A 21809-nucleotide genomic window follows, 5' to 3' on the forward strand; every position below is an offset into this window, starting at 1 on the left:
CGAGGAGAAGGAGAGGGGAGACGAGGGGAGACGAGGGAGAGAAAGAAGGAGAAGAAGAGGGTAAAGGTCTGTCGTGAAGTGTCTCTTTCGGTCTGAGGTAAAAAGGACTCTGAATGACAGCGAGCAGAATTGTCAGACGAGTTGGAGACCCGTTCAGGTGAGTTTTTAAAGCCCCTTCAGTAGACTGTGAAATCAACATCTAGCCCGGATATAACGGGATATAACGTAGCTAGCTAGCTACCTTAGCCAGTGTTATGAACTTTCGACCATTCAAAATGAAGCAGTTGTCTAGCTTCAGTAAAACAGTTGTGTTAACGGCTGCTTCCCTCGTGTGAAGTATGGCGTGTGTGTCAGGAAAGGTTTCCTCTGCTGGTCCTTATTGCACCGAGCAGCATACTGTGGCAGAGACAGATGCTTTAGGCGTTAATTCGGATCAACTGGCTTAATGTGGCAACAGCAACAGGAACACCAAGGGCAAGAGAAAGTGTGAGCTGGACTCACCTGATCCTCGAGGTCACCTGTTCAGCCAGTTAGAGGAGACACCTCGGTGTAAATGTGCTCTGTAAAGTCACTGACCACTTTACTAGAACCTTGCCCACACACACATACACACACCCAGTGCTGGTGTAGCTGTAGTTAGACTGTAGCTCATCTAATGTTGTTCAGTGTGTGTTTGTCACCTTCTAGCCCTAGATCGGTGGTCAGTTTCATGATGGGACCCGGTCAACCAAGCAGGATACACCATCCATGATCATTCAACCAAACAGGCAGAGTCCTGTGGTCAAAAACTGACCAATTACGAATGGAGTAAGGGTATAAACTGGTCAGCAGATGAGCTGCAGTCTGTGATTGTACACCTGTGTAGGTAGGAGGGAAGTGGAGCTCATAATGTGGCCTGTGAGTGAAAACACAAGCTCGAGTGTTCCGGTAAAGGAGATACTGATATAGCCTAGGTTGTAAGTATGTACTTACACAAGAGCCCAACTGTGACGGCTAGATGACTAACTGGGTCAGACCACCTTCAAAACATCAGACAGGTCTTGTGATTTTTTTTTCTGGGGTGCAGGGGTCAGTACCTACCAAAAGTGGTCCAAGGACACCTGGTGAACCGGTGACAGGGAGATATGTTGTATATTGTATGTATGTATAGTGGGTTTGTGAGTGTATAAGTCTGAAGTCTCATCCGACACTGTAAAGAACAGGTTGCAAAAATTCTAGATGGCAGTCTATTCTTAAGCAGCGTAGGTTGATATTTCTATTTCTTAACAAAGATAGCCTAAGAGGAGGATGTGGTCACCGCACCAAGCCCTGTGAGTCTCTCTGTGTGTGACTGTATATATGACAACGCCTTGTCGCTTGAGCGTCCTAGTCATCATGTGTGAAAAGGGTGAACCGCACGCATGTGAGTATGTACACACAGGCAGTCAAGTGAACTTTTCAATGTAAGTGTGAGTTGCTAAAGCCTCTCAAGACTATATGTGAGATGCTCAAGTCTGTCAGCAGTGAAATGCAGTTGTGAGACTGTTCATGGTAAGGGTGTGTGGTAGGATGAGGACAAGTCCTGGAGATAACATTGTATTGATACCTGTTCTGATTGGGTCAGAGAGAGAGAGAGATGTGATCCACTTTGACAAGAACCAAACTGTGACAGCTAGACAGTCAGACACGTCTTGTGGGGTTTTCTGGTTTGCAGTGTTCAGTACCTACCAAAAGTGCTCCAATAAAGGACAATCTGTGAACCTCCTGAAGGGGCAGGGGGCACCCTGTTCATTGATGCGATCCATGGAGGCCCCTCCTCATAACTTACAGGGTCTGCTGTAACTTTTAGGCACCCTTGGCCTAGCCTTTTATTAAATTTAGAAGTAGTAAACACAACATCTGTAGCTACTTAAGCATACAACACAATATTTTAAATCAAATCTTAATGCAGAGTCCTTAATTACATTAAAAAAGTGTCCAGTGCAAACATTTAGGATTTTTGTTTGGCAAGGTCTTAGACCTTATTGAGCCTGAGGCATGTAATAAGGAACTGTCAGAAGTAAAAACTGCTCCACTCCTACCAGCGCAACACACACAGTTATATTTTTTGAAAGCTATTAAAGCATAGACCCTGGCATCTACACCACAAGGGGGCATGCAACAAGTCATGCACAGCTAGTATGGAGCCCTTTGTGCTCCGGCACTGGTAAGGCAGAAGCAAGAAGAATGAAATGAGCAAGTTTGGGGGAGAAAGAGTGTGAGAGTGTGAGGTTTTAACACTGCTTACACGTTATGTAAAGGTTTTAATCCACTCTCTTACTCTGGTATTTTCCACTGAGTGGAATGTAGTAAAGCAGTAAAGTGTAGTGATTTGGAGGGATTATTGAGATTGTCTCGGACTTCAGTGAGACGTGGATTGTTTTATGTAATGTGAATTGTTAGTGTAATGTAGTGAGGCCACTTCATTGCATGAAAATGCCAAAAGTATGACATTTCTATTTAAATTAATTTGAAGACATGGCACACACTGTGCACTGTAATATTTAGTTTTTCTAAGGTTAGTTAGAATGGATAAAATAATGCACCGGTAAAACAACAGTTTATATATATTTTTAATATTTAGGGCAATAAAATGTATGGTTTAGGCTGTTTATTCCTTGTTTGGCCACATAAACTATGAAAGAAGAAAAATAGGAAACAGCAACTACAAAAAGAAATAATAAGACTTAAAAGAAGTAGAAGTAGAAGAAGGCTCTGTTGGTAGTTATTTGAGCCTACTAGAATACAGAGAGTGAGGCTTTCCAAGCAAATGAAGGCACTTTGGTGAGAGCAAGCATTTGAGTTTCTTCAAGTTAAAACACTTATTTCATAAGTGGGTTATTGGACAGCAGCCTGTGTGGGAGTTTTTGTCAGTTCACGTTGGAGAGCATTTCACTAACAAATTAACTGTGCATTTGCATCAAGTGGCTTCTGTCCTATATATTCCATCCCTTCATATTTTTTTCCTTCTTCCCCTCTTCTTGCCTCCTTGTCTCAGGTGGGCAGTATGAACTATGTGGGTCAGTTGGCAGGGCAGGTGCTAGTAACCGTTAGAGAGCTGTACAAGGGCCTAAATCAGGCCACTCTCTCGGGCTGCATTGATGTGGTGGTGGTGCAGCAGCCTGATGGATCCTTTCAGTGTTCGCCTTTCCACGTCCGTTTCGGCAAGCTGGGCGTCCTGCGCTCCAGAGAGAAAGTGGTGAGTGAATAGCACAGACAGTAAAGCGTTTCAAATTTCTCTGCTGCAAACATAGTTCTTTGTTTTCTTTATTCTTTTTGTTGCATTGCTTAATGAACAATGTAAGTGTCTTTATTGTGTTGAGTAGAACACAGTAGTTGGGGAACTACTGCTTGGTCTATATTGCAGCACTGGATGATTGGTTGTATAACCTAAGCTTAGTCCTGCATATCCCTTACATTGCCCCTGCCCTCCCGGCCCAGCTTATGTAACCACGGTAAACTCTCACTGCTTAATGTATTAGTAAGAAACTGGTATAAATTACATGTAGGACACATAAGAATGACACTCTTTCTTTGTCACACTGCAGATTGACATTGAGGTGAATGGATCACCAGTTGACCTGCATATGAAGCTGGGTGACAATGGAGAGGCTTTCTTTGTCCAGGAGACCCAGCAAGCCAATGTGAGTAGACCCCTAGTGGCAAGTTCACAACAGTTTAATTCAGTCAATCAATTACTTTTAAAAACTAATACTAGTGTATATATATATATATATATATATATATATATATATATATATATATATATATATATATGCTTTTTGAGACATTACATCATAATATCTTACTTAATTTAAAATGTAATTAAATGATACTGGAATGAATTACAAAATATACCAAGCAATATGCTTGGTGGAACTATTAAAATATATGGAACTTTCTACATTTAGGAATGAGCATTGAGAATTTTACTACTCAAGTCAATGGTTTATTGACGCTTAAGTCTATAACAGCATGAATCAGCTTATTTGCTAAGCAGTGTTTAAGCATTTATTTGGCTGTGTCTCCAGATTAGCAAAATTAGACATTGAACTGTGGCACAAATTGTAGTTCTATAGGTGCTGTAACTCCATGCTCTTTTGACAGTATTGTTAATGGACATTTGCCCATTTTAAAGACCCATGAAGTAATACGTTAAAACAGTATGAGTAAACCCAGCCCTCCATAATCACTCTGGCGGTGCACGCCTTAATGGAAAGTTTAACACGAAACATCCTGACCTGTTTTTGCAATTACAGGAAAAAATCCCCGCTCATCTGGTCACCTCGCCGATCCCAACTGAAGAGCCGGTGTTCTGGAGCCGTGACTCGCGCATTTCTGAACCGTGCCAAGAGAGCGGAGTCTTAGAGGATGGAGAGAGTGGAATGGTGAAGAAGAAGAAGAGAAGGAGGAGAAAACACAAAACTTCGGAACAGAGGAAAGAAGAGCAAAGCTCAGCTGCAGCCAATCAGTAATTCAGTTATATTTTATTATATTTAAGGTGCACTAACAAACACATGAAAAAACACACAGGTCATCACAGAGTATTGCTAATATGTATTGTACGTGTGTTGCTCAGGGCCTGATGTAAGCTGGATTTTTTTTTTATATGTGCTAAAATTCACATATTGAATTGCTGTAGAAGTTTTTGGTAGGGTCAGCGTTAAAAACATGGTGTCATTTGACATGTACTCTTGAATTAAGTATTAAAGTATTAAGGAGATATTTCATGATTTAAAATGTAATAAAAAAATCATAAATCTGTAAAAAATGTCAAAATAATTACTTTTTACTAAAACTTGATTTTTTGTTTTTGTGCTTTTGTGTTTACAGGGCATCATCATCATCATTTTCTCCAGCTGAGCTCAGACAGAATCTTCCATACCGCCTCCTAGACAGTTATCCACTCTCAGATGGAGACTGGTCCACGGAAAAGTACACACACCCACTTACTTAAGCTCAGTCTATCACTATTACATACTATCTATGATTTACTCACAGAGCATACTGATATGATATACTGCCAGATTCCATCCTGATAACTACACTGGGAGAAACACCTGCCACATAGAAATATGTTCTTGCTGTGTTTTTTCAGCAGGAGTGTGTCAGAACCCAGCTCTCCTAAGAGTGACTCAGAACTGGCAATGAGGTCTTCAGAAAGTGTCATGCAGGATGACTCCCATATGCAGTGGTCATGGGGAGAACTGCCAGAGGCCACCAAGGTATGAGCTCACTGAACATAATCGTACTACATACTTCTTTATAGGAATATACGGTTGACCTCAGTTAATGTCAAAGAAGTTTAGAGATGTCATGTTATGGACTTAACTTTTTTTTCTTTACAATAGATCAAAGTTTAATGTCATTTTTAATTTGTAGTACAGAGTTAAATGCTGCTATTATACATCTTGTCCTTTAGAGATAATTGTCTGTGTCTGTGTGTGAAACTCATTAGACATGAGCTCATTGGGTGTAACTTTGCATCATGCTGAGTGTGCTGGACTGAATTCGAAATTTTGTCTTCAAACCACGACTAATCCTGTACGAAATTGTAATATAATGAATGGGAATGAGGTCATCTTTATATGTTCAGGGACTGTTGCATGTAGGCATTCATAGCACAAATACAATCATGGTTGAATGGTTACATATTAGAAAAAAGAAGAAGATGATCCCTTTGGAGGAACGTTTTATGGTCAGACAAGACTTGAGCTGTTTGACCACAGTGACCAAAGTGAATTATTTAATTCAAAGAATATTGCACCAACAAGCATGATGGTGGTAGCTGCTGGGCTGTTTTTGCTGCCAGTGGAACTGGTACATTGCACAAAGTGGATAAAATAATGAAGAAGAATGACTACCTCAGAATTCTTCAGCATAACCTTATGGGTGTGATATTAAAAGACAATGATCCTGAAACTGAATGGATAGAAGACATGAACCCAAGCATTAGTCATTCTGTATTTATAATTTGGACCCGGTATGCATAATTCTGACCCTTCTTTGATGTTTGAACCCCCCCCCCCCCCCCAAAAAAAAAAAAAGAAAAAAAAGAAATAACCTTGTACACCAAAATCTAGTTTTTGTGTATGTCGTACACTTATTCTGCCCCAGAAAAAAAACAGTTCATGCCATGACATTTCTGTCCAAGATGAGTGATTTTACACGTCTGACCACAACTGTATTTGGTGTTCAGAGACTGCTTCTTTTTTAGTTTTGCACTGGGGTTAGAAAGCTGTAGGAACCAACAAGTTTAAACGGCATTGTGGAGTACTGTAGTATCAGTACTCAAGAAGAGTGGGTTCATTCATTTTCAACATCAACTGATACTGAGATGTATTTGGAAAATATTGTGATAATGATCTGTATCAATTACCCAGCACTAATATTATGCAAATTACATCCATGACATCATTATAAGTCAGTCTATTTAAGATTACTCAACAGCATTAGTCAGGAACATAGTTTGAGACAATCCTGTGATAATGTAGGCACATTACTGGCTGGAGTATACGCTTTAGCTACATTGTAGCTACATTAGCCTTGTAAAACTAATGCAAAACTAATGAAGCAAACTCTTTTAGATTCTAGATTGAATGTATTGCTTTAATATACTGCACAACACACATGTAGTGACTGTATCTTTTGTTCCCTTGAAACTCTTTCAGTTCAGCTGTAGAGATTGGCCAGAGCCTTTGAAGACTGTCAGCATTAGGCCATCAGAGAGTACTCACTTTCGGGTCATCAACAACAAAGATGCTGTGGCAACAGGGACAGAGCGGGATGACTCTGTTGTTCGGGCAGTCATTGTGAAACCTCATCCTCGGACACCTATATCACAGCTTCAGCCTCACGCTACTAGATCAGAACCTCAAACACAGCCAACACAGTGTCATACAGCAAAGCCAGGACATAATACAAACCAAGAGGAGCCTACGTTTCAACCTCTTTCACACAGATCTGAAGCTCATGTGAATGAAAATGACTCTGAACCTCATATATTCAAACCCCAAATTCCAGAAAGCATATCAGATTCTTATACATCCAGGTCAGCACCTCATGCTCAGCAAACAGAACCGTCCAGAAGTGAACCTCATACCTTAAAGTCTAAAGTCTCCTCATCCAGCCCTGATTCTCCTGGTCCTGTGGGGAGGAGCAGGCTGCCTGTGTGTGTTCCCCAGGCTGCCGCTCGTCTGCTGGGGGATGTCAGTGACAGCTACCCAGAATGTCAATCTGCCAAACCAGACACGTCTTTCAAAAGGAGAGGTGAGCAATACGTAAAAAAAAAAATACATGTACATCAGTTTTCAGACTGTGCTTTGTATTATTGGTCTAACAAATCAAATATTCCCTGTAATACTTACACCAAATAAAGTCAGTCAGCCAAGACATATTTAGTGTAAGTTAACTTCTTTAGTTTTTAGCTATAACAGGACGATCAGTAAGGAGTAAAAGAAGCTACTAATGTCCAAAAATACCAAAATACCAGTGTCTTAGCAGTCATCATGGTAAAAGGTACTTGCTTAAATCATCACACAGTACACAATGTACTGCTAACTATAACAATAAACTATAATACATTGCATAGCTAAAAAAAACATAGCAATCATCCTATAGCCTAAATTGTTGAATTTCAAAATTCTGTGAAATTCCCCAAATTAATCCTAATATGCACATTTATTATTTGGCCATTTATATATGTATATGTAATTGCTGTATTTGTTTGCAACAGCTACTAAAATAATACTGCAAATTATTCAGTAACTTCTCTGAAACTAGCATGTACGTTTTGTAGTTAATGAGAATGAGTGTGGACCACATACATGCCACATAATAGGTTAAACTACTTCATAAACCAGGCTTTCTTATTACATATAAATGTAAAATATAAAGACAATGTAACCAGAAGTATAAGTGTTGTTGTTGATACCTCAGGTTGTATCTCACGTGTGCCTGTATCTGTGTTTGTATACATATTTGTACACTGTTGTGTGTTTGTGATTGACAAAGGTGTGCGGAAGAGGAGTCAGCATCAGGGCCCAGAAGATATTTACCTGGATGATCTCACAGCTTTGGAGCCACACGTTGCTGCTCGTTATTTTCCCAAAAGGTACTGTCACTTCAGCAAACACTCTACTTCAACTTTGCACTCTGGTTGAGTTATTGATGTGTGCATATCTTCACTGTCATGTGAAGAAGGCTATGTTTGGCTATGTTTATGTATGTAGCCTATGTTCTTACCAGTGGCTATGTGTGTGTGTGTGTGTGTAGTGAGTCAGTTGGGCAGTGTGAGGAAGTGTGTGTGTGTTCTGGTTCTCAGTCTCCTCAGTCTGTGGGAAGTGCTGCTGCGGACAGCGGTACAGAATGTCTGTCTGATTCAGCTGCGGATCTGCCAGCTGTCTCACTGTCGCTGTGTGGAGGCCTTGGAGACAACGCCCATGTTAACAAGGGTATGCACATGCAAACTCACATCACTCATATCACTCATTCACTGACTCACATGCAAAACATTTCATAAACAGTGTGCATAGATAGCGCTGACAGGGACAACGGCAATTTAGATCTGGTGCAGTGCAGTTTGTGAAACATTAAGTATATATATATATATATATATATATATATATATATATAGTTGCTGTCCCATTAACATGTATCTCCAAAATGATGATATACTTAACTGAATTAAAGTTCATGTAAAATCAATAAAAGTCCAATATTACAATATTACAATTATTTAGAACATATCTGTTGGTCCATTCATCCTGCATTATTTACACAGTGTACAGAGCAGCTACAGGCTTTTCAATGGACAGCAGAACTATATATGTGTGTTTTGTACACATTTTAAAGAAAATATAGTTAAAACCCAAGTTGAGAAATAACTTTCCAACCGAACTTCGAACATCTTTTCCTCCAAATAACCTTCAGAAATAAATGTATTCACACAAACATACATACAAAAAATAAATTGTATTATGGCACACAGTCCACGTACATACATAGTCCATAAATAGATACCATTATGTCAAGGGGACCAACGCTGATTAAAATATTGTTTATGTAAGTGGCATAGGAACTCAACTTCTGCAATATGAATGTTCTGTAATATTCTGTAATATAAATGTTGCCTCTTATTACAGAGAAGTTTTTGGAACACATTGTCACCTATCAGCAGTTTGCTGACAACCCAGCTATCATTGACAACCCAAACCTTGTTGTGAGAATCGACAATAGGTCAGTGAAACTAATTCAAAGATTTCTGTTTATACTTATACTTTAACTGTTGCTCCCAAAGTGTACTCATAACTTTTATTTTACAGATATTATAACTGGACCCTGGCTGCCCCTCTAATTCTCAGTATGCAAGCTTTTCAGAAAAATCTTCCCAAGGTTGGCCTTCCACCGCACATGATTGAAAGTTTATAGGTGTGTAATATCACATTATACAATTGACTCATTCTGTTTATGTATGTGATGCAGGCAGCTGAGGATGCCTGGGTGAAAGAGAAAATGCCAAAGAAGACCAACCGCTGGTGGTTCTGGCGGAAGAGCAGCATCCAACAGGTATTTACAAATCTACATTCACATTTACATACAGACACACTGTATTAGTACACAGTGGGTTAGTTCTGTTTGCATGGCACAAACATATTTTTTAACATGTCACTGGTTTGTTTCCAGCAGTCAGAGACTAAAGAGGACATGCATGGTTTGATCAGTAGAGGGCCAGCCCACTACCGTGATAGTCCTGTTCCTCGGTAAGTACAGTACAGATACTTCATAGGAGAAATTGAATATAATGGAATACTATTATTTAAGTAGGTACTGCACTCAACACATATATAGGATGTCTGAAGGCATGGCCACCTGACACTAACTTTAAAACAGAATTGTCTTTGTGTTTGAAGTATGTTAAGTGCTGCCCCCTGTGGATTACAACTAACATTGCAGCACCCTATTGTAAACACACTTGAGCAAAGGAGTCACTTTATACACAGTAATATATATACACCAAAGTTTAAAGTTTTAAATTAAGTTAGCTATATTTAAATTTTATAATGTTTAGTACATATTATTCACAATCTGACATTTGTAGCATTACAAATTAATTAAGTTCAAGGAGACTTATTGTCACAGTGACATAAAAGCCTTGTAGCTCCATTCTTGCTATTTCTTACTTTTTGACATAACATGAATCTGTTATCAGTTATAATTCCATGATGAATGGACCAATAGAAATGCTCCAAAATAACTTGAAATAAAATCATTTTACATTACCTTCCATTGATTTTTTTTTTTTCTGTAAAGCTGCCATTTTGGATATACAAGGTTTTTGTGTGGCAGCAACGTTATTGCTCCAAGAATATTTGGCAGATGTATTATATTAGTAACTGAATTCCAGCCCACCGCTATACACCAGTGAGAGTTATGTTGTTTTATTTAAACATCTGTGTGATTTGTTTTTTTCTCAGGCAGGTGGCAGCAGACTCCTCCACTGATGAAGATTCTAAGGAGCTTAACACAGCAGCTCTGGCAGAGTGCATGCAAATGGAGGCACATGCTCCTACACACTCTTACAAGAAGTCATTACGACTGTCTTCGGATCAGATTGTAAGGCATACGGATCAGACTGTGTACTGTATAAAGTAACTGAGAAAGTTGTGGAGTAATGAAACTGTCCTAAAATGCATGCTTGTATGTGTGTGAAAGGCGAGTCTGGGGCTAAAGGAAGGGCCCAATGATGTTGTGTTCAGCATTACCACGCAGTACCAGGGCACATGCCGCTGTGAGGGAACCATTTATCTGTGGCACTGGAATGACAAGATCGTCATCTCTGACATTGATGGGACCATCACCAAGTATGCTATCATTCCTACTGCAACACATGTACCTATGATCTGTGATTTTAGAAAATCTTGTAGTGCGGACAACAATAGTTAGAGAAATCATGCACACAAACATTTAAAGAACTTCTGATTCTTATGATTCTCTTGTTGTTTCCTTTTGCCACAAAAAAAACTTTTGTGCCTTTTAGAAATATATTACAATACCAAGTGTGCTTTCTATAGCTGATGTTTTCCTGGGATATATAGAAACAAATAAAGTGTGGCTCTAAAAGGAGAACCTCAAAGAAGAACTTATTAAAACAGTATTAAAATAATTAATTTCATTTCATGCTGAAATGTTGACACAATGTAAAGGGAAGTAGTGTAAAAATAGTGTGACAAATAAATGCTGCAAAAGTGTTCTGAATGATATATTCCTTTAGTCTGCTATGGAACTTTATTTTTTCCACACCAGCAGAACCATCTGTAAGTTTATACTACTATTCAAAAGCTTGGATCAACTTAATATATAATATTAATGATACTACTACTACTACTACTACTAATAATATTAATACTAATAATAATTCTAATACAAAATCAAAGCATACAAAATTAGCCTACCATCGCTGTGATCTACACTTTGTATCTCTATTTTTGTTGTATTTCATATTTTGACATTATGTGAATCTGTTTTTTACATTGCATCAGCATTTCATGACCAATAGAAATGCTCCAAAATTAAATGAATAAAATCTTTTTACATTGACTTCCATTAAAAGTTAAGATGGTTCTTTTTTTTCTTCTGTAAAGCTGCCATTTAGGACATATAAGGTTTTTGCGTGACAGCAACGATATGCAGTGTAAATGTAAAAATTGAAGTTGAAATTAAATCATAAATAATATATTGTAGATAAGTAATCTATGTTATGTATTTATTGTTGTAATACAATGCATTCTAGATATTATTATTGTTTTAACTTTATTCTTTGTGTTATTTAGCTTTCTTATACAGCTGTTTTATACATTATTTTATTTTTTATTTATGTATATTTATCTTTGAAGGTGCACAGTCATTGAATACAGTCATCAAACATTAACCAAAATGTCATTGCTTGTTCATTATTGATAACTACTGAATATAAAATAAGTGATTTTAAATCAAAGTATATAAAAATGTCTGGAACATCTGGTTCACTTTTTTTTTTTTACATTTTTTTTTTTTAGGTCTGATGTTTTAGGACAGTTTCTTCCGCAGCTTGGAAAAGACTGGACGCATCGAGGCATTGCTAAACTCTACCACACTATACACGAGTAAGACATGGCATCAGAGAAGACTAGCAAGGCTGTTGTAAATCTTTAAATGCACTAAATAAGTCACATAATCGGTGCACAGTAATTATTGTTATTATTGCAGGAATGGCTATAAGTTTTTGTACTGCTCAGCGCGTGCAATTGGCATGGCTGGAATGACTCGAGGATACTTACACTGGGTCAATGATAGAGGGACCATTTTACCCCGAGGACCACTCATGCTCTCCCCCAGCAGCCTGTTTTCAGCTTTCCACAGGTATACACACACAAACACAATCCCCATCCCCAAAGTGTGGTTTAACCTTTTAAACTACAAAGACCTGTCCTAAGAATATTTACTGGATAACGATCCTAGGGTTCAGGGGGTTAAACAGAAGGTAAAGGGTGGAGGCTACGTACAGAGCAGCTGCGTGAATGATAAAAAAACCCTACTCTCTCTGTTCCCCAGGGAGGTGATTGAGAAGAAGCCAGAGAAGTTTAAGATTGAGTGCTTAACAGACATCAAGAATCTCTTCCCTCAAAACTCTGAGCCCTTCTATGCGGCCTTCGGCAACCGTAGCAATGTGAGCCTTCATACTGTGCACCTTTGATTATTTAATAACTAAAAGAGGTTGGAAAAATCAGTGCAGAATGGTTTATCCATGTACATTATTTGAGGTTAATCACCCTTAAAAAAGGTTTCCTGCTTTGCTCCTGTAGTAATGCACTGCAGCTGAGCTAACATAACTCAGTACTGTGCCGTAACAACAGTGAAGCCTCAGTGGGGCCTTAAAAACCCACAGCAGAACAAAACTGCAGATAAGTGGAACCAAAGAAAAGCTATTATAGATAAAATTGCCATTTTATGTTATTGACCAACTTGATACTATGCTGCCATTATTCTTTCTGTAATGTGACAGACTGGATTAAGTGGGGAAAATGAGGTATTTTCACATCCTTACCAGTGTTTTGTGTATCAAGTAGAGACATTTGCTTGAGCTTGCTCATGTGTGGTTAGTTTATCCCCCAGAACCTCAGATACTTCAGAGAATTACTGTAATTAAGTTCAAATGTGTGTGCATGTGTGTGTGTGCTTCCAGGATGTGTTTGCCTATAAGCATGTGCACGTTCCAACATGCCGCATATTCACAGTAAACCCTAAAGGAGAGGTCATTCAGGAGCTGACCAGAGGCAACAAAACATCGTAAGTTTAAGACTAGGGTCAAACACTCCCTGGTTGGACAGACTTCTGCTACATTAGTGATATTCAGGATCTATGATCTAGTCACTGAGGAATCACTGAGTTCACAGAGTTTGTTTTACAGCATGACTCATAACTCCAAACACTGACAGATTCGTGACGTTGTTCTCCATGTGTGCATTGCAGGTACAGTCGCCTCAGCGAGCTGGTCGATCATGTATTTCCTATGGCTGAGAAAGAGCAAAGTGCTGCTTTTGTTCACCCAGAATTCAGTTCCTTCTGCTACTGGAGGCAGCCGATAGCTGAGGTGTGTCTGGAAGAGATCCTGTTACTCTGATTGGCTGAGCCACGGTGGAAAACCTACGGTGATCGGTCAGGCTGGAACTGTGTGCTGTCTGAGTGTATTTAAAGGCCCCCCTGATGCGGCTTCTGCATTTGAAGCCGATGTCACGATTGATTTAGTGTTTGGGGAAAGACCGTTTTCAGGTCAGAATGTGCCTTGATAAAGGCTGTATTTGCATGCTGTGTGTACACTGTGTGTGATAGTGTGTGTGTGCATTGCTACTGAATGCTGATGGGCACAAATAATGAGCTAGCAGGCAACATCATGTTTAGTGTTTTTCTAAATGATTATGACTGTTTAACTAGAGCTGCATGCACTTTAGTATGTAGGTTTACAGTATAATATACTGTACGAGGACTAAGGCTATTAAATTGTTTTAGTTGTAATGTAAAAGAAACATTTTGACAGTTTTAAAAACAGCTTTACTGTTCATATTTTGCATTACAAATATTACATATGTCATCTCATTTCCAATAATGATTTATATTTTAAAAAGACATCTGAACACTGGTGATGTTTGTAAGATACAGTAAATGTCCTGTAGTATGTCTGTTCATTTCAGTAATTAAAAAAAGTCTAGTGTTACACAGGATTTCAAAAAACGTTCACACACTCTTACACACACACATACATACTGACACACACACACAAACACACACAGTACACAGTATTTAAAAATGAAATATGGTGTAGTACGAGTGTTACATTCAGAGTTGCAGTTCCTCAAAAAAGGTACACCATTTTAAAACAGCCTGGTCTGTGGGGGACAACATTCTAGAAGTCAAGCCGTGTGACTGAGGAAAGAATATTCTAGATCCATGTAAATGAGGAAAGAACATTCTAGAACCGTGTGACTGAGGAGAGAACATTTTAAAACCGTTAACTGAGGAAAGAATATTTTAGAACCGTGTAAATGAGGAAAGACTAATCTAGAACCGTGTGACTGAGGAAAGAACGTTCTAGAACCGTGTGACTGAGGAAAAAACATTCTAGAACCGTGTAAATGAGGAAAAAACATTCTAGAACTGTGTGACTGAGGAAAGAACATTCTAAAACCGTGTGACTGAGGAAAGAACATTCTAAAACCGTGTGACTGAGGAAAGAACATTCTAAAACCGTGTGACTGAGGAAAGAACATTCTACAACCGTGTGACTGAGGAAAGAACATTCTACAACCGTGTGTCTGAGGAAAGAAAATTCTAGAACTGTGTGAACAGGGAGAATAATCTAGAACCGTGTAAATGGGATAAGAAAAATATAGAACGTACAGGAGACTATTCCAGAACTGTGTGAACAGGGAGAACATTCTAGAACAGTGTAAAGGGGGAAGGACGTTCTAGAACAGTGTGAAGGGGGAAGGACGTTCTAGAACAGTGTAAAGGGGGAAGGACGTTCTAGAACAGTGTGAAGGGGGGGCATAACACAGTCATGAGAGCGGGAAACTGGAGTGTGTGCCACACACAGAACTTCAGGAAGTTAATCTGTAAACTGCATTCAACTGAGAATTTAGCCTCTTCAAAATATGTCCCCCAATTTAAATGCTGAGCTCTTCCTCCCGGTGCTCTTTAAGCTCTGTCAGTGGCACTAAAAAAGGCACTGAAAACAGGAGCTAGAACCCTGACGCGTTCCTTTGGCTGAAGGTTATCTCTTAGCTGGTTGTGGGTGAAGCAGCACTCCACTAAACGTGGAAAGAACCTCGGTGGATGCTGAAATTGCTAGCGCTCCAGATGTCATCACCACTCCCACCTTCTGACCTTGCTTAAGGTCGAGGACGAGGTTGGCTGAGGCGGAGCCTCCACAGAGACACTCGGCAGAGGCCACACCCCCTGATGTATCGAGCCTTTGGACACTGCGATTGGCCACTGAGAGAACCGCTTCCAGGCGTTCTCCCTTTTGGGCTGTTATGACAACGTTCAGCAGGTATCGTCCGTTGGTGGGAACGGTGAATATGCCTGCAGAACAAACACAGAGAGGGTTCACTCTGCCCATGTGTGTGCAGCTACATCCACATCTAACCATCTGAAGTGTGTGTGTGTGTGTACCTGTATGTGGGTCATAGTGTCCTCCATCATTCAGCAGCACTTGGTTGAAGCGAATGATGCCAACGTTCCCAGAAAATGGTAAAAGGTTCAGTCCAGCCGAAAAAGATACAGGACCACTCACGCTCTTATGACCTGAGACACACACACACACACACACACACACACACACACACACACTTATGGCTTGTGTGTTCTAGTATGCAGGCAGAACCTCTTGCTGAGTACATAGAGGTTAAGTAGGTTTTGTTGGTGGTGAGGTCTTTAAACAGTATTAAAAAACAAGGACAGCAACCACTTATGAAGTTTTGGTATGGCAGTAATGAGCACCAGAAGGTGTGTAACGTACCTGAAAGAATATGAGGTGTGACAGAGGCAGGAGGCATGGCAGGATAGCCTGCAGCACACACAGGAAAAGGCATGTTCAGCACAATGTTACAATAAACCTTTACACATTGCTCTTCATTGTTATACGTTTATTTTAGATTACGCTGTAGGTGCCACATGTTTTTGACATACACACACACACACGCACAAACACACACATACACACACACCTGGGGCTGCAGCGTAGCCCTTAACAGGTGTCATACTGCCATTGGCCCCCTGAGGGGTTCGGGATGAAAGCTTAGTTCCGGGTGGCCCCGCTTCCCCAAACTCCACAAAAGGAGGAGTGGAACCTGTTGCCATGACAACATCTGAGTCCTTCATACCAGCATGAACACCTGGAGAAAGAGAGAGAGAGAGAGAGAGAGAAAAGGGAGGAGTGGTGCAATTAGGAGAAAGCTAGCTTAGGAACGTAATGACGGTAATGACAGGCTTAACAGGTGTGATTTTCGGTTCACACACATCCTTAAACACACCTAGCAGACACCTAGAATTACAGATGGAGAGTGCAATGGTGTGTGTGTATGTGCATGAGGATATATGGTCAGGGAAAGGGTGCAGTTTGTTCGTTTAAGTGCTTTAAAACAAGGGTTTACACACTCTGGCATGGTGGCACTGAACTGTGGCACACTGTTCTACTGTGCAGCGATGACTGCACAAATATGACCTTCATGGAAGAGGCATCAGAAGAAACCCCTTTTCTGCATCCTCACATCAGTTTAATCTAAACAACATAGAAAATAAAAAAACAGGAACATTCCAACAAGCCTGATGCATTCTAAAAACAAGCCATATGGACTGATTTAGGTAAAACTGAACCTTTAGGTCGCAATGAGAAATGGTTTACTAAGAGAAAAAAGGGTGCAGAATTTAGAACACCACCACTCCAGCTGTGAAGCACTGGGGTGGATGGGCCATGCGGCACATTTGGAACATTTCCCTGATTGAAGGAAGAATGGATTCTGGACGTGAACGCCACACCAACTGTAAACAAGCCTCTACAGCTGGATATTGATCCTAAATACACTGCAATCTGCAATGGACCACCTAAGAGGGGCAAGGTGAATATTTTGCCATGGACCTCCACAGTCCACTGACCTAAACAGCATCAAATATCTGTGGAAAGTCCTCAAAAAAGCAGCACAGCAAGCCGGCACAGGAATCTCATAGAATTAGAAGCCATTAGCATGGCCTAAAAAAGCCCCCCAAACAAGAACTAAAGGACGGTTAGCTGTGTACATTTGCTAAATGTAGCTGTTATACTCCCTGAGGAGGATATAACTGACCAGAGATGTTGTTTTAGATGAACAATGACCAGTAAGGTGCCCAAACATTTGCTTGGGGACCCTATTTTGAAATGGTAAAGCTTTTCTTACATATTTAACTTCACGCCTTTTGGAAATCAGGTAAACTCAGCTATTAGTAACAGTACATACTACATCACAGTTATAATATGGGCTCTTTATCCTGAGATTTATAGAGCAACATTTATTACCCTTTGCCTTGGAGGAGCAGATATCCTTCTGCTATAATATACAGATATTCAGATAACTACACCTTGCAGATGAAAATATTATTATAGACGTAGCAGCTCCTCAAAGTTCTTTGCAGATCTACATTTGTCCTTTTAGGGTCAGGAGGCGTGTTTGCGGTTTTGAAGCTGGGATTTGTGGTCATTTTCCCTCTCCGTAAAAACCATGTGTTTGTTTTATTTGCACCCGACCCAGCTGCTCGTGGCAGCTCGTATATTTCCATGTGGCTCATTTCCTTCCCTCTAAAGCAGCACATATACATACCCAGCAAACGGTTGTGCTGAGTGTGTGTTCGAAAAGACGTATGTGTTAGAAAGCTGAGCTTACTTAACATCACACCCACTTAAGAGGTTAATAAATGCATGAGGAGATCAAGACAACGCGGACAAAATTGTGTGTGTGTGTGTGTTTCTCATTCAGTCCCATGTTTCATGGGGTCTCTTAAGGAAGCATTAAAACTTGCCGGGGCTCCCTCATCATTTCTGTCATCCAGCAGTCGTGCTTTACTGCTCATTGGCACTCAGCACTTTACAGTACGGATTCCAAAAGCATTCCCGGAACGTCCCACATTCAACACTTTTACTCCTGCATCGGAATTGTCTGTAATTTTCTCCAGATGTCCATCAACCAAGACATTAACCTAGACATGTTTAGTCTTTTCTTTCTTTTGGGCTGGAGATAATGCTAATGTAGCTCACAAGGAATGGACGCTACCTTGATCATCACACACACATCTCAAATCACACTGTTAAGTTGTGTCATATAGACCAGCTTACAGTATTCTAGCAGATAGTTCTCTAGTGCCACATCTAATACAGTACAATGTTCTTTACAGCTCTAATACCATACCTCTACAGTATTACAGCTGTGCAATATACTATGATACCATTGGTCTTTGCAATAAGGGTCTCATAGTAAACATATAACCAATGTTACTCTGTGTTGTGAGCATCCTGACCAATCACAGTTCCAGTTTGGTAGGTGTTTTGCTGAATCAGGTTACTCTTCTAATCTAACAAAGCTACATTTTGTGTAGGTCAGTCTTTATTTGTGCCACATTATTAATTAATCTATTCTTAAACAAATTAGAATATGTAGTCATTTAATTGCAGTAGCAGCTTTCTCTTTATTATGGATTTATCTTTTTTTTTTTCCATCTTTGGAAAAAATGGAAGTATGAAGAAATGGAAGTTTACTAGAGTAGAAGCAACACTTGGACAAAGTTCACAGCTTTGTTTTTTCCCGCCATGTTTAATGCATTTTCAGAATACAATTCCAGAAATTCCAGACCGGGACCTGATTCCAATTCCAGATCATGAGAATTGACCGAGTTGCTTCCATATAATTTTCTCAATTCCAGAAATCAAGACCTAGGAAAGGAGATCTGGAAAAATAAAATGTACAGTATACACCGATCCATCATAACACTTGCCTAAAGAACTTGTGCCACCACACCACAACTGATCATTCAAGGCATGGACTCCACAAGACCTTTAGAGGTGTCCTGTGGTATCTGGCTCCTGTAAGTCCTGTAAGTTGTGTAACTGGATTGCATCAACGACCAAAGGTGCTGGTTCACCAGTTGTCTTTTCTGGAACCACTTTTGCTAGGCACTGGACACTGCATACCAGTAACACCCCACCAGACCTGCCTGAGGTTTGGGAGATTCTCTGGCCCGTCTAGCCATCTAGTCATCACAGTTTGGTTCTTGTCAAAGTGGCTCAGATTCTTACGCTCGCCCATTTTTCCTGCTTTTTAACACCAACATCACCTTCAAGAACTGACTGTGTTCACTTACTGCTCAATAGATATTCTACAATGAATAGGCCCAGTGTTCGCTGTGGAGGTATTCTCTTCAAAAGCTTTTAAACTGACAGAGTTACTGATGAAGAGCCTTTACCATTCGCTTACTACTTCTGCTGTTTGGACTGAATTTCATGTATTACGTGGCGACTGAGTCAAAGTAATGACCACATTACTGCATATTTACAGCCCCCCTCCTCCCTTTCTCTCTGAGGACTATGAGTCTGCACTTGGCAGGGAGGTGGAAAAAGAAAGAGTGTGTGTTGGGGGGTGACAGAAAGAGAGCAAAAGTTAAGTGAAGTGTTCCAAGTAGTAACTTTGCATTTAACGCTCAGCTTCTTTCTCCATGACCTCAGATACTACACTATCTGTCACCCAGCTGGATTGACTTACACACATCCACACATGTAACATATTCAGACCTTTTACATACTTCACCGGACCTATTTTTTGACCTTGTAGGGTCAAGGAAAAAAGAGACGATTTGAAGGAGCTGAGAAACATCAGGAGGGAGCTTTGTGTGGAAACCCAATCTCCTTGTTTCACCACTAAGGGGACAGAGCTTTTAATAAACTGGCAGGCTGTGCATATGCTTTAGGGCTAGTAAATCCAAAGAATGATAAAAATGTAGTTTAAAGACATGCCTCTGATAAATGATCCCCGTACAGTAAATGTAGTCAATCAGCCAAGATATGTTTGGCGTCCAAAACTAGCCTTTTAAGATTTGGCACTGGAGTTACGTTTATTTAGCTAACAAGTAATGGGCTCTTATAGCCAATAGTTCAGTGTTGTGCAAACTGCATGCAAAACTGGGCTGAGTTGTTAACTAAGCGCAAACAACTTGACTATGCGGTTTGTGACACTGGCAAAAGGTGCAAAGGTGGAATAAAGAATCTGAACGACTCTTAATACATCTGCCACTGAGGAACCTCAGGCTTTTTTTTAATGCATCAGTAGTTATGCAGTTTATCGCTGCTGACAACAAAAGAATGCTGTAAATTAATATGAATTACTTTCCATCCGTAACGTCTCAAAACAAGCAGAGAATGTCTGCAAAAAGCACATAATTATAAAAGCTTGTTAGGACTAGTTTATTAGCTTGTTAGGGTTCCCACATTAGGTCATTAGGATCCTATGATGCAAATGTCAAAGCTTTATAATTACTCAGACTCCTTAACCCTAGTGACAAAAGTAGCCTCAAGTAAACTTTATTATACTACACTGCACTAAAGTGTACTTATTCTTATTCTAAGTGTACAAAAATAGAACAAAAGCCTGACTTGTCACTTCACACTTCGATGGTGTTGGAAATATATATATATTTTTTGTACTTACTTAAGCATAATATTAAAGTATTTTAACAGAATTTATGTACTTACTTAAGCATAATATTAAAGTATTTTAACAGGTTTTACATAAAGTATATATATATATATATATATATATATATATATATATATATATATATATATATATACACATATATACATATATATATACATACTTTTAGTTTTATACGCAGGTAAAACATAAACATACTATTGCATATGTTTTTTTATTCCATTTAAATTCATTTACACTGAGTGTATTTAAAATGTACTAAAAATAGAATAAAACAAATATACAATATTTTTAAGACGGTCAATCCAGTTTCCAGTCTTGGTTTGTGTTTTCACTGGAAGTTAAAGGAACAGTAAATGTAACTGTTTGGCCACATAATGTCACACCTACCAAGGATTACAAAGTCCAGGACTAGAACATGGATTCCAGGTCCAGATTTGAAGACCTCTGACACAGACTTTGACTAACTGACATATTAAGAATTACCATCTTCACAAATGCTGATGGTATAAATCTGCCTTAGTGGCATTCAGCCTACATAAAGCCCCACTCAGCAGCAAAGAAAGTGGGAACTTGCTCTTACAGCCTTCACCGAGGCCAGATAAGTACATTACCTATACATTACAAGTAAACACACAGAGGAAATGTACCTGTATATATAAGTTTATGTATACATAAGTTTACTTGCAAGCAATTGATAAAACCTGTTAAAATACTTTAATATTATGCTTAAGTAAGTACATAAATTCGTCTGTATTTTTACAATGTTATTAGACAACATAAATACAACTAAGTGCATTCTTTCCCATTAGGAGCTCCTCTAAGCAGCTGTTTAGTACTTTTTTAAAAATTGGTAGCAAACAGACAACTTCTGTAAAGCTGTAAATATGTAATAAACTGCATATGTTGTGATGATCAGAAATGATCAGAAGACACATGATTAGACTTGACTGGTATTTTATAAATAATATACAAGTCATTCATATATTAGATGGGATGGAGGTTGTTAAAATAAGCAAAACA

The 21809-nt window shown here is 39.4% G+C and overlaps 2 protein-coding genes across 6 annotated transcripts in view; one reads left to right on the forward strand and one right to left on the reverse strand.

Annotated features, from left to right (window-relative positions):
* Positions 1-14234, forward strand: LOC140562400 (phosphatidate phosphatase LPIN2-like). 5 transcript variants are annotated; one of them, XM_072688018.1, is made up of 20 exons: positions 1-157; positions 3017-3217; positions 3567-3662; positions 4278-4489; positions 4852-4953; positions 5117-5243; positions 6690-7287; positions 8032-8131; positions 8293-8471; positions 9162-9255; positions 9342-9411; positions 9502-9585; positions 9703-9779; positions 10494-10632; positions 10732-10880; positions 12075-12161; positions 12265-12417; positions 12610-12724; positions 13241-13344; positions 13528-14234. In XM_072688018.1, exons 2-20 carry the CDS (start codon positions 3026-3028, stop codon positions 13676-13678), a joined length of 2829 nt encoding a protein of 942 aa, XP_072544119.1. In that variant the 5' UTR covers positions 1-157; positions 3017-3025; the 3' UTR covers positions 13679-14234. The 5 variants fall into 5 exon arrangements, with proteins under 5 accessions (XP_072544119.1, XP_072544120.1, XP_072544123.1 ...); XM_072688019.1 differs by having other exon boundaries at positions 5120-5243; XM_072688022.1 differs by lacking the exon at positions 13241-13344 and having other exon boundaries at positions 13528-13671.
* The window catches only part of emilin2b (elastin microfibril interfacer 2b), a 21968-nt gene continuing 14242 nt past the window's right edge, over positions 14084-21809 (reverse strand). Inside the window, exons 5-8 of the mRNA XM_072688025.1 lie at positions 16281-16448; positions 16073-16120; positions 15727-15858; positions 14084-15636 (exon numbers count right to left, since the gene is read on the reverse strand). Of these exons, the coding sequence (XP_072544126.1) occupies positions 15326-15636; positions 15727-15858; positions 16073-16120; positions 16281-16448 (659 nt within the window). The 3' untranslated portion in view covers positions 14084-15325. The remainder of the gene's footprint in view (positions 15637-15726; positions 15859-16072; positions 16121-16280; positions 16449-21809) is intronic.

This window comes from Salminus brasiliensis, chromosome 9, assembly GCF_030463535.1.
Source record: "Salminus brasiliensis chromosome 9, fSalBra1.hap2, whole genome shotgun sequence".
Lineage (NCBI taxonomy): Eukaryota > Metazoa > Chordata > Actinopteri > Characiformes > Bryconidae > Salminus > Salminus brasiliensis.

Excerpts from the sequence above, each read along its gene's own strand:
- LOC140562400 (XM_072688018.1), top strand. The coding sequence starts at position 3,026 with ATGAACTATGTGGGTCAGTTGGCAGGGCAGGTGCTAGTAACCGTTAGA. Across the intron at positions 3,218-3,566 it reads TGCGCTCCAGAGAGAAAGTG|ATTGACATTGAGGTGAATGG; the intron begins GTGAGTGAATAG and ends GTCACACTGCAG. Across the intron at positions 10,881-12,074 it reads ATTGATGGGACCATCACCAA|GTCTGATGTTTTAGGACAGT; the intron begins GTATGCTATCAT and ends TTTTTTTTTTAG.